General features: G+C 31.5%; 1 protein-coding gene across 2 annotated transcripts in view; it reads left to right on the top strand.

Annotated features, from left to right (window-relative positions):
• The first annotated feature begins 1,502 nt into the window (after nucleotides 1-1,502).
• LOC143232110 (uncharacterized) overlaps nucleotides 1,503-15,475 on the top strand; it is a 29,886-nt gene continuing 15,913 nt past the window's right edge. The window contains exons 1-3 of one of the 2 annotated variants that reach the window (XM_076467190.1): nucleotides 1,524-1,657; nucleotides 2,184-2,599; nucleotides 3,895-4,077. In XM_076467190.1, the coding sequence (XP_076323305.1) occupies nucleotides 2,208-2,599; nucleotides 3,895-3,907 (405 nt within the window). In that variant the 5' untranslated portion in view covers nucleotides 1,524-1,657; nucleotides 2,184-2,207 and the 3' untranslated portion in view covers nucleotides 3,908-4,077. Of the gene's footprint in view, nucleotides 1,658-2,183; nucleotides 2,600-3,894; nucleotides 4,078-15,475 lie in introns of those variants that run through there. The other variant, XM_076467188.1, reaches the window with a different exon arrangement.

The following is a 15,475-nucleotide window of genomic DNA, read 5'->3' on the forward strand; positions in this document are numbered from 1 at the left end:
GCATCTATTGGGTCTCTATTATTGAAACATTAGAGCACTACTTATAATAATAAAATTCACCTCCTTAATATCAACTATATAATCTCCGTTATTAAAATTTTAGAGCAAAGTCGGTTACAGCTAAAAGCATGGCATGCATAATTTGTATGAAATATCAGTAAGTGAAGGGTGTTCAGATCACACAGTTTCTTTTGAAGGTCTTCAAGAAGTCTCTGATAATTTCATGTTTGTTCAATGAATGTTGTGCCAAGTTATCTTGGCTAGCCTTTCCTAATTTATAGGTGATAGACTAGAGGGAGGGAAGCTGGTCAACATCATTTACTGGAAACTTCAAGGTAACTATTCCATTAAAACAAACTTGAAAATGACTATTACATTATAACGCCTTGATGGCTGAAAGAGCGAGCATGCTGAGTTAAAGGATTCGATCTCGTGACTCGTACATTGTTAACTGGGTTTTCTAACAGGCACATGATGCCAGATCTAAATGTCAATAAAAAACACAATAAAATAGAACACAAAATATTTTAACTATCAGTCTACTAGCTACTAGTCTTATTTGTCGTTATTAATGTTTCGTTACTCCCTGGTATATAATTGGTTTGTCTTGAATTTCGCGCAAAGCTACTATAACACTGTAATACTTCAAATATTATCATAGATTGCGACTTTTTAATAGTTCTCTAGTATTATTATCGGTTAAACATGTAATAATTTCATTCCAAGCATAGATTAACATTGTGGAATCATTTCAGTATTAACATGGATTAATAGTTTGTTATAGTTTCATTATGGGTGTGATAATATTTTTTGTGTTTTATAGTTTTTATATATTTAACACTTGAAACAGAACAGTCCATAGACATAGATATCTTGTAATTTCCTTTAACCGATGACATTATTTAAACTTTTTTTTTCAAATTGTATACAAAAGCACAATGAGCTGATTTTTAGAATGTTATTATCTATTTTCTTTCATTATAGTTACATTTCATAAGTTTAAACTTTATATTTTTGGGCTGTTAAAAAACAGTGAAACATTTTTAAATTATATAGGAAAAAATGATACACTGAAATTCTACACTTGGAACTACAAATCACTGTGAGTTACGATATTTGATACGGTAGTTTTCCTTGTTTCATTATATCTACTTAAACATCTCCAACGGTTCTGTAACACAATGTACAATTTAATCTACAAGAACACGCTCTGTACATTCAACAATAAAAGATACAATAAAGGATGGTTTCAGGGTCAGTAAAAAGTCAGGGTTATACAGACTGTTAAACCTTTCATAGCGGTAAAAGGTGAGAAATCCCCTACTCAGGTTGGTTTTACTCTCCAGCTGTAGATGGTTTATTTTTAACTTTTTAATGATACAGTTACTCTCTGTCAAGTCGTGACTAACATGTCCTTTGTCTTTATTTATTAGTATTAAAATATAGTGAAAGTTGGGGAAGACCCAATTTTCCTTTCTTATGAACTCGTGCATAATTTTATAAGAAAGGAAAATCCAAGCACGTGACTTAAGACTGTCTGTGATACGTTAAAACACTATAAATAGTTTCTAGTCAGGACGTTTAGATCACTGTTGTCCCATTTACATCTCATCTTCGAGTTTATTTATTGCACAGCTCGCATAATCAATTTGTTTAGGTAAGTAGACGTATACTATTATTTCGGTAACGTTTGTGAAAGTACCATTTCAATAACTTCCACTCGTTTCTGTCACAATGAATATCGATAGTCTCTGCTGTTATCAAACAACTCATAAATCAGATTTAATTAATTTTTCTCAGAAAATAATTGATACTATTTTAATGGTTTTTATACTATGTTTCTTATTGCTAAATGATACCCAAAAATGTATTTACTAAACTCTGGCAATAGCTTACGTTATCTGTTTGTTTTGAAGAAATTATATTGTCTTTTCTCTCATTTATATTAAAATTGAAATACAATATCGATACAAACATAAATATATATAATTACATTTTAAGTCGTTTGACCACAATATTTTATGAGGAACTTGAACTTGAGCTTTCTTAGTTAGTTTTCAAAATGTCTTAATATAACATAACGTTTCACCTTTGTTATAAAAGTCAAATATAAACAACAGTGAGCGACTTCTAGCCTAACATTAGTATACAAGTCAAAATATAAATTTTTATTAACTGTTCAGGTGAGATCAGGCCCAACCAGTACTATGAAGAAAGCTGTGAAAAGTCTGGTAGGTGTTTTTGCTCTTTTATTGTTACTCGATAATGTCCGATCATGGAAAAGTAGTGGAGGGCATGGAGGGGGCAGCCATTTGAGTTCTGGATTTGGCGGATACGATGGATATGGCTCACATGGAGGAGGGGGAAGATATGGAGGTGGTTTCGGTAAAGGTGGTGGTTTTGGTGGAGGTTTTGGAGCAGGCGGTGGTGGTGGTTATGGCGGAGGAGCAGGCTTTGGTGGAGGTTATGGAGCAGGCGGTGGATATGGTGGAGGTGGTGGATTTGGAGGAGGTTTTGGCGCAGGAGGAGGAGGATTTAAAGGGTTCAGAAGAGGTGGTGGAGGATATCGACGTGGAGGTGGTTCTTGTAGATCTTGTGGGTAAGTGTGTAGCTAAAACGTTGTTAGAATTCAAACCTGCATGGGACTACAAATAATAAACCTCTGTTAAAATAGGCTCGAAATAAGGCAGTAAACTTCATATTAACTTTACCAGATAACCGGTGTTCACCAGATAGGGTAAGAAAGCAATCAAATTTTGAAAACATTGAGAATCTCTCGATGTCCAGTTGTGCTCGGCAAAAGGACAATTTATAAGTATTAATCTCTATTAGATATCGAGTATCGATGCATTATAACATGCTTAGTCAGGACACATTTTGAAAAATAAAACTTGGAGTAAACAACATGTAATGAACTGTCGTGTTAAGTAAACATATTACATAATTCACTTTAATATCATAACAAACACAATAACAGACACAGGTAAATTTAAATCAAACAACAAAATATTTAATCAAGAATTAAATTAAACCATCCTAAATATTAACTGTTTATCATACAGAATTATAAGTTATAGAACTTGTTAATCAGTGGTCAATGGTTAACATTTCTAGTGTTTTTAAATACTATAATAATCATATATACCACAGTTGAACTGTTATAGAACTTGTTAATCAGTGGTCAATGGTTACCATTTCTAGTGTTTTTTAAATACTATAATAATCATATATACCACAGTTGAACTAGTATAAATAAGCCATTATTATTAAGAAAAACAAGAATAATTAATTAAATAATTTAATCGTTGAGAAAGTTGTGTTACAGTACATACAAGTAAACTATTTACAATGTTAAGGTAGACAAAAATATATGATATTACAACTGAATAAAAGTGATCACGAAAAAACAAAAACGATGTTGACTGATTTAAAAAGTAAAACAAAGTGTGAGAGATTGCCGAGAATCATGTTAGTTAATTAAACATAAGCCACTGGAGCTAAGACTTGCTACTAACATTCTGTTTTAAGGATTCAAAGTCCGTAAAAGTTAATAATGAAATCAAGTATTTGACAACGTTCGAAATCCACGTTGAAATATTGTTGTTAATTATAGTTGTATAAGTATGTAAAGTTGTTCACCATTACTAATCGTCTTCTCCATTTAGTTTACTTACAGAAGTTCTTTAAGTTAGGTAACTTGATGTAAAACATGTGGATTTGTGGACCATGTGAACCAAAGTTATAACTCATGGTGTTATATTCATTGTTACTAGATGTGACAGTACTGAATTATTAAACTTAATTAAGAATATTATGAGAAGCAATACAAATTATATCTTATGATGTTTTATAAGACATTATTTTTAATTGCTGTTTGTTTGTTTTCTTCTGTAGTCATGGATGGTAACAGTGAACTTTCAAAGAGGCTACTTTCTTTCCTTGCTAAAGTCGAAGCTACGTGTGGTTTTTGATTTAAATTTCATATATGTTTTCTAAGTTTAAAATTTACTTGATGATTTTTGTTATTTTAATTTTACAAATAATTAAAGAAGTTTCAATAAATACATGACAAATTTATTTTTTTTCATTCATTTCTTATTGCATAAGGTTCGTTTAACGTTTTCATAATTAATAGTAGATACGCCAAATATAACCTTAATTTTGACACGGAACAAAATTTCATATGCGTTTACAGCATAAAAATATGTTGAACATAAAACGTTAAAAAAGACAGAAATGAATTACATGGTAAACAATTAACTTTTTGATGTTTCTGACTAACTGGTAAAACTGTTGAATATTATCAGTGCAGTAAGCTTTTATTTCGTCTTATCACTTTATCATTAGTAGATGTAATCATATTGCGTGAACAAAATATAAGACGAACAATGTGAAACCATCAAATTCCTTTTATTATTAATCTGTACATGTAATCATTCGAAGTGAAGAAAATATAAGACGATTTATAATGAAGTTGAATATGGACAACTTTTACTTGTATCCTGTGCAGTCAAACGTTTACATTCGATCAACTATTGTTGTGATTGAGAGACACACGTAATTTATAACATTTATTAATACATGTTGTGGATTTAACTTTTTTCAAAACAACACACACTATTATACTGTTTCTCGGAGATGAATTTTAGTAAAATATGAAACAGAGAGAAAATAACTTTTTAGAAATCTGACACGAATAGTAAATTAATGTAACAAAACGTTACTAGGATAACTTTATATAAATATGGCACGAAAAAAGTGGACTAATTAATAAAACATTAATTGGATAATTTTAGACAAATATGACACTAAAGAGTGAATTAATGTAACAAAATATTTTAAAATTAAAAACAATAAACGAGTTTCAAAACATCAGAAATAATTTAATTTCAAAATAAACCCAAACGCTCGTACTATTAATAGTTTCCAACTAACCTAATACAAAAGAACGCCATAATGTTCACACATCTCTGTATACAGTATTTACTTCATACAATTTTTTTTATTCCAGGTGATACAATGGTCGACGTTCATAATTTCTATATAGTTCGCATGTGGTTCTCTAGATCTATACGTGTTTACAAACACTCGGTGCTTGATTTTATTAAGAGATAAAGCCCTTACTAAGAAATTATAGTTAAAGTCAACTATGAATTTTGTGATTTTGATATTGTGTTAAACCAACAATAAAAGAAAGTTACTTTTTCTTTCCCCAACTAAAAACTTACTGTTTGAGAAGAAGTTTTAATTTAAACAACTGGGATATAGAAGTTTTGGTTAATAAAAGGATATATATGGGTAGTTACATGGATAAAACGTATATAAAAATTACAATATTTTCTAAAAGTCTGGAAAAAATAATTCATTGTTTTACAAATTCAAATTAGCACATGATTTGCAAATGACTTTATTAAGTAAGCTGTAAGTAGACTTATGTATATGTTGTATAGGTTATTCTACAAAGCTAAATACTAATGTCTTTAAATAGAAATGGTCTAGAAAATTAAACCTTATTTCTGGTAACGATGAGAAGAGGACCAGATGAGGTCTAAATTAAGATGTCATTTTGAGAAAGGTTACTTCATCGCTGAAACATCTGACATTGTTTGTGATTAATTAGACACAACGTTTCACAATGGGCTGTCTGTTATCTGCCCATGACGGTATCGAAACTTAGTTTCTAGCGTTGGAAGTTAACAGCCATATCGCTTGGTCAGTGGAAGGGGCAAGAGAGAGCAACTGTAAGTGTGTATATTGTTTGATATTTGTTGTTAGGTTTTTATTTTATAAGCTATCTTCTTTAGAGTTGGTGACAACACAGCAAATATATGTAGAAATAATCGTTACACTATTGGTTATCCAGATATTTAAGTAATTGTTTCGTTTTCGTCAATTTCTACAGAGGCTGGTTCAGTTATTTTAGAAATATTTGACTATACCAATTATTCTTCTTACTGTGTTATTAGAATACAATCTGTGATATATATACACTTTAAAAATCATCAACGTACACTATCTATGGCTAATCTCACAATGAAGCAGTCTAGATCTATCTATTGAATTAAATTCATACCCCAACAGAGGTCTAGAACGTTCTACATACACTGCTGAATACTATGACGCAATAACACTCAGCTAAAACAACGAGAAATCTCACAATTTTGTAGTAAAGTAAAATGTCGAAATAATATAACAATCATTAATTCATAACTATTGAACTATACAACGTATTGTTCGTAAACAGTTTTGAGAACAAATATGTAATAAACTGTCGATTTTTAAGATAACTAAATCACAACACTTGCATTTAACGTAAAATAAAACAGTCGTATATTTGTTAACAATAATAATATTTACAGTATTTTATACTACATACAAGAAGACTTTTTCAGTTTTTATAAAAATTCTACTTATACTGTCTACACCAACATTTGCAGTTTTCTCAACTACCACAAAACAGAATAGTAGTCATGGAGATACAACACACACCTCATGATCCCTGGATATATACAAAGAGCTGATTTTTATCTGAATGATAAACTCCCTCCTGTAAAGTGTTTCTGTAACTTCTTGATGGTAAATATGATGGCCAGACACTCGATTAATTGAAGAATAAATATTCTGACAACTCAACGGCTTTTTATTGATATAAATTACGAGAAGCAGTTCGTTTACATGTTCTTGCAAAAGTATTACCCCAAAAGTCTGGTGCATCAACCTGAACAATGAAAGGCTTCTTGAAGAATGTCATTCTAAAAATTGACTAGCTTTCTAATATGTTCTTCACCTTGTGTTATGCCACCTGCTGTTGTTGTGCCAACTTTATTTTGTTGTGTTGGCCTGAAGTCAGTGGTGCAGCGAAAAGAGTGTAAACTGGGTTGAACTACTTGTAGTACCCCCGTAACCCAGATAACCCATCTTGACTGTGGGTTACTTTTTCTCTTCCATGGCTACCTATGGTTGCCAACCTTGTGTCCAACAGATGAAAGCACAAAGTATTTCATATAACACTTAGCCCAATGTGGCCTTGCTGTTAAAAAAAAGTAACACTAAGATGGTCTTATAGTCAGACCTGCTGCTCTCATCCAAACAGTTTTATTCAAGTTATCTTTCTATGTGTGGGTAAAAACATCATCCAAATACTGCTCAGCTTTGTTGATTTTTGCAGCATCTTCTCTATCACGTGGTCAATTGTAGTTGCTGAGTTGATTGACCGAAATGACACCCTATTAAACTGGTAACAAGTAACTAGTGTCACAAAAGCTGTCTTCACTTTCGAATCTATCTTCCAATAATCCTTACGGGCCTCATCTAGATACGTCATTATAGCATCCGAGTTGCCCACAGATTCAAAGTTTACTTTATTCACTATGTGCTTCCAAAAATGTATGTAGAAGACGTTTGAGTCATCCCTCTTCTTCACGATGACCTCTGGCTAACAGTAGGTTGGATTCGAAGGCTCAATGATTCCAGTTTACGTCTCATCACATAGAGATTTGATATGGCTTCTCTTTGACTAGATTTTTGATCGTCGTAATCAAGTGATTCTGCTTGTACTTATCCCAGCCCCAAGTGTCTCCAGGCACATTTCCAGTATACTCTTTGACACTGATGACTCTCTCACATATAATATAAAGCTATAACGTTAATTACATTTGAAGTTGTACAGAGTAGTGGAAAGATGCCTAGTGTTGATGATGTTTGCAACTTTCTTGAATCACTTATGAGATAAATTGGATCTTCATGTTACTTAAGGCTTTTTTGGAAAGTCTATTATCCAGAACATTTCCAGAAGATCTTTTGCTACGCTTTCCGTTTCTATTTCCATCAGAGCTATGACTTCTGAACAACATGTCACATAGTCTATTACTGTAAGCACATACTGGTTGCTTTTATCAGAAACAGGTGCTAGTGATCGGATTAAATGCACATCTTCTGTAATTAATCGCTCTTCTCTGAGAAGCATCTCACCCTGTGGAACATTGGCTACCTTACCTCTCTAGGTATTGTCTTTTAGCAGATGCTGTATTAACAGAATAATCTGGTCACATCTCTGATGACCCCTAGCCAATGGAAGTTGCTGACGACTTTGTCTGTTGTCTTCTTCATCCCTATATGTTCTCTTTCAATCGACTCGCAAGCCAACATTATTACTTGAGTGTGGTATTATGTTGGTGCTGCAATGTGCTTAACTTGTACCGTAGAATTGCCTTGACAGATCTGACATAGTATACCCTTGCTATGTGCATTTATGCTTGGTTTTATGCTCTAATTTCTCCTGGGCAATGTTTCAGATTTTCTGCAATGAAGATCTATCTTTTGTGCTTCCTTCAAATAATGCATGCCTACTTTCGAGATGTCACCTTTCAAAACTTGTAGGATCATGATGTTTCGCTTGATTTTGTTTTTTAGATTTCTTATAGTTACTTCATATGTCTTATTTGACTTTTCAGTTGTACTATCTCCATGTACTGTTCTGCCAGCTAGATCATTTTATTGTATTTTTTAGGTACTCTCACTGTCAGGAACAGTGGTATGTTGCAGGAGGAAGTGATCACGAACTGTTCACATATTATAAATCTACCAGCCATTCAAAACTGTATTCACACTTATTTACGCCAATCCATCTTATGAAGTATCACTGTGAAGGTTTATAAACTGAAATACAGTTTATCTACTGTGAAGTTTAAGTTGATGAAACTTTCTTTAGCACGTTCATAGCATTTTAGCAAAGACACTTTTTAATTGCCACAGTCAGTGACACCTTCTAATGTCATGCTTACGTCATGCTAAAGATATTTGTAGTTAGAAAGTGCTGAGGCACACTGTTGAATCACTTTTGTCTCAGTTTTCACATGGGGAAAATCTTTCACACCTCACCAAAAGTATCCACATTGTCTTTATGTTCGTCGAATTTAAACAGCTTTGGTAGGCTTGCACGGACCCCCCTTGTTATTCTTTAGTCTTCTGTCTATTGGGTGAAATTAACAATCTCAGTTTGTCCTCTTATTACATGTCATATTCTTCTTTCAGTATTTATTCCCTGTCTCTTCTCTTCTCTCTTTCTCTAGGTCTTGTTGTTGTTTGACAAACTCTTGTAGATCACCATATTTAAGCTCAAGTCATTTCTCCCTCTTTATACACTTATCAAAGTAAACTGACATGGTTATATGGTGTGGCTGCGACTTTTATAATATTTTTCCACCAACCTGTTTGTGAATACATAGGTCTATTTGCTGTTATTATTGATCTCTATTTCTGCTAGTAATTACAACTATCGATCCTGCCTTCTTGAGTCGCTGCTGGCAAGTTTTATTTATGGGCTTGATTTTTTACAGTACCTACTTGTGTATTGTTAGCTATAAATTTCAATAATAAACAAACAGCCCACATTCCACTTCTTTTAAAATAATATATATTAAAACACGTGAAACATATATATAAATGTTTGTCAAAAAGTTGATTGATCATCACAATTGTACCCAAAGTTCAAAGTAATTGTCTTATTTTTGTCCAATTATACACAAGACAGCTATGTTATTGAAGAACAGAAACTGAATAGATAAATTATTCTTCCCTACTCTGTTACTACCATACTATATAGGATATGCCCACCTAAAATCGCCACTGCAGCTGTTGGTTACCACGGATGAATGTTCTGATTTAAATATTTATTTCTCCTTTTGTAAAAGTCAATACATGTTGGTCCTATCGCTTTAAAACACAACTGTCAAGATGAATTAGTTTTTTCTAATTTATTTTTACAATCCAATGTATCATAATTTCACTTTAAAAATCGCCAATATGCACTCCTCATGGCTAAACTCATAATCACGTGTTCTAGGTCTATGCATCGAACTAAACTTAAAGGAATCGTAATTTTATACTCCAACAGAAGTCTATAGCATCCTACACACACTCGTAAATACTATGATGCAATAACACTTATTTAAAACAAGAAGAAAAAATCACTAATACGTAACTATTGAACAACATAAGAATGATTGGTAAACGATTATATAAATATTATTACGCTAAGCTGCCTCTTCTTAAAATAACTACATTACTCGGGCTATATAATTTATTCCAATCATAACATTTGCATTAAATTTATATTGAAACTGTCATGTGTATGTGTAATATCTTAACATTTGTTAACTGTATGTGTAATATCTTAACATTTGTACAATCATATTAATACTTTAGAAATCTAACTAATTTGTAGCAATTTCATTGAAACAAACATTACTTATACGTAGTTGGATTTATCTTTATTTTAAGACATTACTTACGAATTACAAGCAGTTTAAGACCTTAAATGTCAATGAAACTTTTTGATGGACGATCCAGACTTTTAATCTAATTGTCTTTCATTATTAATATTTTATATAATGTTTGCTTTCTGTATACCTACAACGATAGGATTCTTAGTTACCTCACACAACAACTGACTTGTTTCCTTCATATCACAGCCGACTTGTTGACATTTAATATCGGATGACTTGTTTACTTCACAAAAGATATGACTCGCTTACTTCACATAGGAGCATATTCTCCTTTATTTCAGACAAAAGATGGCTCTTCCTTACTTTAGACATCAGCCTGTTTTACCCAACAGCTGATTCTCTCTTTTTTACATAACAATTGACTCTCATTTAATTTAAAGAACAGGTAATTCACCTATTTTACACAAGAGCTGATTTTAATTTAACTGACAGCCAATGATTCGCTCCTACTTTTCACAACAGTTGACTCGCCTCTTTCACAAAAGAGCTAATTTCCGTTTATTTCACATAATAACGGATTCCTGTTTCCTCCAACCAACAGGTGATTTTGGTTTACATAAAATAACAGTTGGCTCATCTATTCACACAACAGCTGACTTACCTATTCAAATAACAGCTGATTTCTATTTACTTAGTAAAACAAATGACTTACACAATAATTAATTTTTGTTTATTTCGTATATCCCCTATTTTCGCAGCAGCTTGTTTCTACTTGCTCCATATAACAGATGATTCTCTGTTCTTTTAATCCAGAGCTCGCTTTCCCTTTACTCCATATAACAACTGACTCGCTCATTTTGATATTTGTTTTCTCAGCATAATAATATTTTACTTTTTTACAATTGTGGATTTGAGTCTGCTGTTCACTTACCACAACAAATGATCGCTATCGCCATCTGTTAGTTAAAAAGGTAATAACGATATCAATTAAAAACTATTAATTTGGTTATCAAAGTAAAATGAAGAAAACAGAGAATATATTAAACAAACAATTACCTACCTTATGCTTGAGATTCAAGTGATATATTTTGTGGTGCTTCGTAGTACTGTTGTAATGAACCTTATTGAATATTATATGAGCTATTTTTATGTTTTCACATGATCATGTAATATTTAAGATGAAGCTCGAAAGTTGAATACAAATTCCGTGTAATAACAGTTCTATTAGAAATAATTCCATCTTACTGCTAAAAGTGAACCTTGTGTTTGTGTTTTTATCTGTTATTAACAACAGAAATTTTGAGGGAATTTTAAGCACAATAACAATTTCGCTTCTCAGTTAAGTTATTGTGCCGCCATCTGTTAACATATTCAAGAAATTATGAAACATATTTTTCGTCTAAAAATACGTAATTTAAAACTGTAATTTGGTTTAATCTAATTATGAAAAAAAAAAACGAAAGTAAAAGCTATAATAAAACAAAAAATTACAAACTAAACTCGGCCGACAATATTTAAACATATTTGAGGAATTATAATGAACTTTTTGAAATACATTGCAAATATATTTTCAAGAATATTATATAATGAGTTAATCAAAGAAAGAAAACATGAAATTAAACAAAAAATAAACAACAAATTAAATTAAACAAAAAATAAACAACAAATGAAATTAAACAAAAAATAAATAAGGAAATCTGGATAAAAAATATATATATTGTAAAACCAGGATTCATAATTTTCCGAATCAAGGTTTGCTTTGTTTTTAATTTACTTTGTAAATTTTCCTTGCAAACAAACACATTATTTGTTTATATTTCACCTACACACCCATCCAGAAGTTAAACTCTGAAATAAACAGTTATTTTTTCTGCATTCTTGTTTTGCTTTATAAAATCTAAAGTAAAAACCCGAAACATTTTCCGGCAAAAGGAAATTAAATTACTACAACTTTCAAAAGGTTGCTTTTTATATACAATTAGTGTAAAACATCGTAAACAGTGGTGACAAAAACCATGTATATTTATTTTATTATTCATGATATAAAGAGAACTGGGAAAACTTAACCCTAAAAACAATCACCAATGCTGTATCAAATATCACGATAATCGTGTTGTGTGACGAAAACAACCTTCACTGTGTTTTCTAAACCAGAATGATAAGTTATTGATTTCCACTTTCTTTAAATTGGACTGTAGTAATCGATATTAAGTCATATTCTCCGAGGAAGTGTTGTTCTTATACGAAATTTCAAGGAATACATAAAGAAAATACAAGAGATATACAGCTCCAGTTTTGATACTAAATACTCAGTATCTTTTTGTTTCTCTGATTTTGTTAAATGATATTTAACTTTTATGGATTGTTTAAACTAAGTGCTCTGAGATATCTTTACAATTACAATTAGGTGTAAGATTTGATCTAAATATAAGCCATTATGTCAAAAATTTTCAACTAAACCTACTCAAATTTTGCCAAACGTTTTCGCATGTTTGCACGAAAAGGTCACATAAGTCATCGGTTACTATTATTCGCTTTAATATCAAATTTTCATGTGCTCCTAGTTGTATGTTATGGGTAGTTTTAACAATGTTAGTAACATCACAGCTGCTCCCAAGCGACAAATTTGCGGACTCACAACTTTAGAAATCGAGCTTCTGGGTGGGCAGAGAACAGATAGCCCATTGTGTAGCATTGTGCTTAACTTCAACAATTTTAGAGCTATGACAAATGCATTTGTATGCGATACACAAACTTGCTTTTATACTTTTATAAATAAAACAATATCTTGGTTATATGATATCAAAGCATTTAACTGTCAAATGTATGTGGAGTTAAACAACAAATATAATATTGTGTCTTTTTATTGCACTGAGTCCGTCATTAATTAGCTGTATCTTTAAAGGTTTTGTGCAATAAATGATTAACGAGTCAAATCTTTTGTGTTAATTTTTCGATTACACGGTATTAACACTGCTGTAATTGCTTTGTAAGTACACTGATGTAATTACTGTTGTTGGTCCTACAGTTTTCTGCAAAGATGTGTAACTATATTATCAGTACGTATATGAGACTAATTCTTTATCCATCATGTTAAAATGATTACATGATATGTTTATTTAACACCTTTAAATCTGTTTTTAATTGCCAGTTATCCTGAATATAAGAGATGTAACCAAGGATACTCAGTGGGAGACTCGTACTTACCTAAGTTAAGGAACCTTATCATTTACTATGTAGTGTTAACAGTATTGGTAGTTTTTGGGTTATGCCTTCTACTACTTCAGGAAACAAAGGTGAGATTTTAACTTAAACCGTCAAATATATTTATTGAGAATCCCTTAGACAGTACAAGAAAATATCAAAAACAAGAACACAATTACATGATTATCTGTTGAATTATCTATTTATTACCAGATAAATATCAGGATTTATATCAGATATATATATTATATATCAGGATAAATATCAGAGTACTAGATAAATATCAGGATTACATGTGTAGACTTTATTACTTTTTATTGTAATAAAAATGGATTTATGTTACACCAACAGCAGAAAACGATACAAGATGTGCTGTTTATAATAAAAACACAGAAATTAATTCTTTGTCAAAGTAGGAGGTTTAACTTTGTTCATAAGTTTAATGTTGTAATTTAAAACATTCTATAAAACATTCGTTAGTCATAATTAATCTTTCTTGACAAATGCGTATTTGTGTGGCAGATTCATTGTTGTTTTAAAATACATTATATTATACAAAAATGGCCACTAAAATGTAGGTATTAAATGTTATTATTACACTCCATAAATTCAAAATCGGGAAAAGACCGATGAAGAAAAACTGAAGAAAAAACCATTCGGAGTGAAAAGTGACGTCATTGTTATCTTTCTGAGGCTTAAAAGACCTTTAAAACTTCTTTGAAATTTAGAGGTTTAACATCGCTGTAAGAACAAAGACTTCTAACAAAATCTCAGATACGTTTGCCAGTTTTGAAGGAAACTCTACCACGAAGGAAATCTCCAAAAACTTAATGGTGATCCAACACAAGTAACCATCTTTATATTTTTATAGACCAAGTTGCATCTTCTAGTGGTTTTATGTTCTATGTGGTAAAGCTTAAATTAAGCACTAAATTTATTTTCACGCAAGAACACAAATATGTACTACAATAGGTAAATAGTAATATGTTTTTCTTACAAAATTGAAAATGATGTTATAGTCTACTTATGATCCGTACGTCCACTAAACTGCATTAATACCAATAAGTAATTTCCAAGGTAGCTGAATTATTAGATGAAGAACCTGAATATTAGAAATTTTCGAAATTTATCGACCAAAGAGATGATAGCGTTCGTCTATCAGAATTCACCATTATTCACGGAAGTTGATCTTTTGTTTTTATTAAATGTCACGGATTATTTCACCTTGAACGAATTTCCCGATAACCTTCTTAGACATTATTACATTAAATTATTTTTTTATTCAGGTTTTTTATCAACAAATACATTTTTAACTGAACGTTCATAAAACATCTGATGCATTAATGCGACTATAGTTTCCTGCCCATCGCTACTACAGATATAAGTATACAGAATTACAACGCTAAAATCTGGGTTTCGATGAGCTGAGCTCATCAGATGCCCTGATGTGGCTTTGCTATAAGAAAAACATGTACACACACTATAGTTTCAAAACTAACAGAAATTCTACACAACAAGGTATATAATTACGTGCAGACTTTTTAAGTACATGACAAAGCTACTGAACTTCATTACACACTCTCAACGACTTCCTCACTCATTTTCGAGTAGAATAAAAGCTTCTCAGTTTAAGTGGACTGTTTTCTACGTCACAGTTTAACCACCTCTGCTTTCTCCTTCCTCCACCAGTATGAAGAATGACTGGATCTTTAACCGTCAGACTACGATAGAATCGAAGAAGATTTCAACAGAGTAGTTTATATATAAAAGAAACACAAACTATCATTATCTTTAAGCAATTGTTTGTTTAATAATTACAATTCCATATTTTGTACTAGATTTAGTCCAGTTTTCGTGTGGTTTGAGTTTCACACAAATCTACACGTAGACTACCAGCGAAAGCTGTCCCTAATTTATCAGTTAAATACTAGAAGGAAAAGCCACTACCAAAATCCTCTGCCAACTCTTGAGCTACTCTTTAAACAACGAAAATTGGGATTGAAATTTTTAAATTTCTCGCAAAGCTACACGAGGGCTAACTGTGC

Source organism: Tachypleus tridentatus, chromosome 11 (genome assembly GCF_004210375.1).
Source record: "Tachypleus tridentatus isolate NWPU-2018 chromosome 11, ASM421037v1, whole genome shotgun sequence".
NCBI lineage: Eukaryota > Metazoa > Arthropoda > Merostomata > Xiphosura > Limulidae > Tachypleus > Tachypleus tridentatus.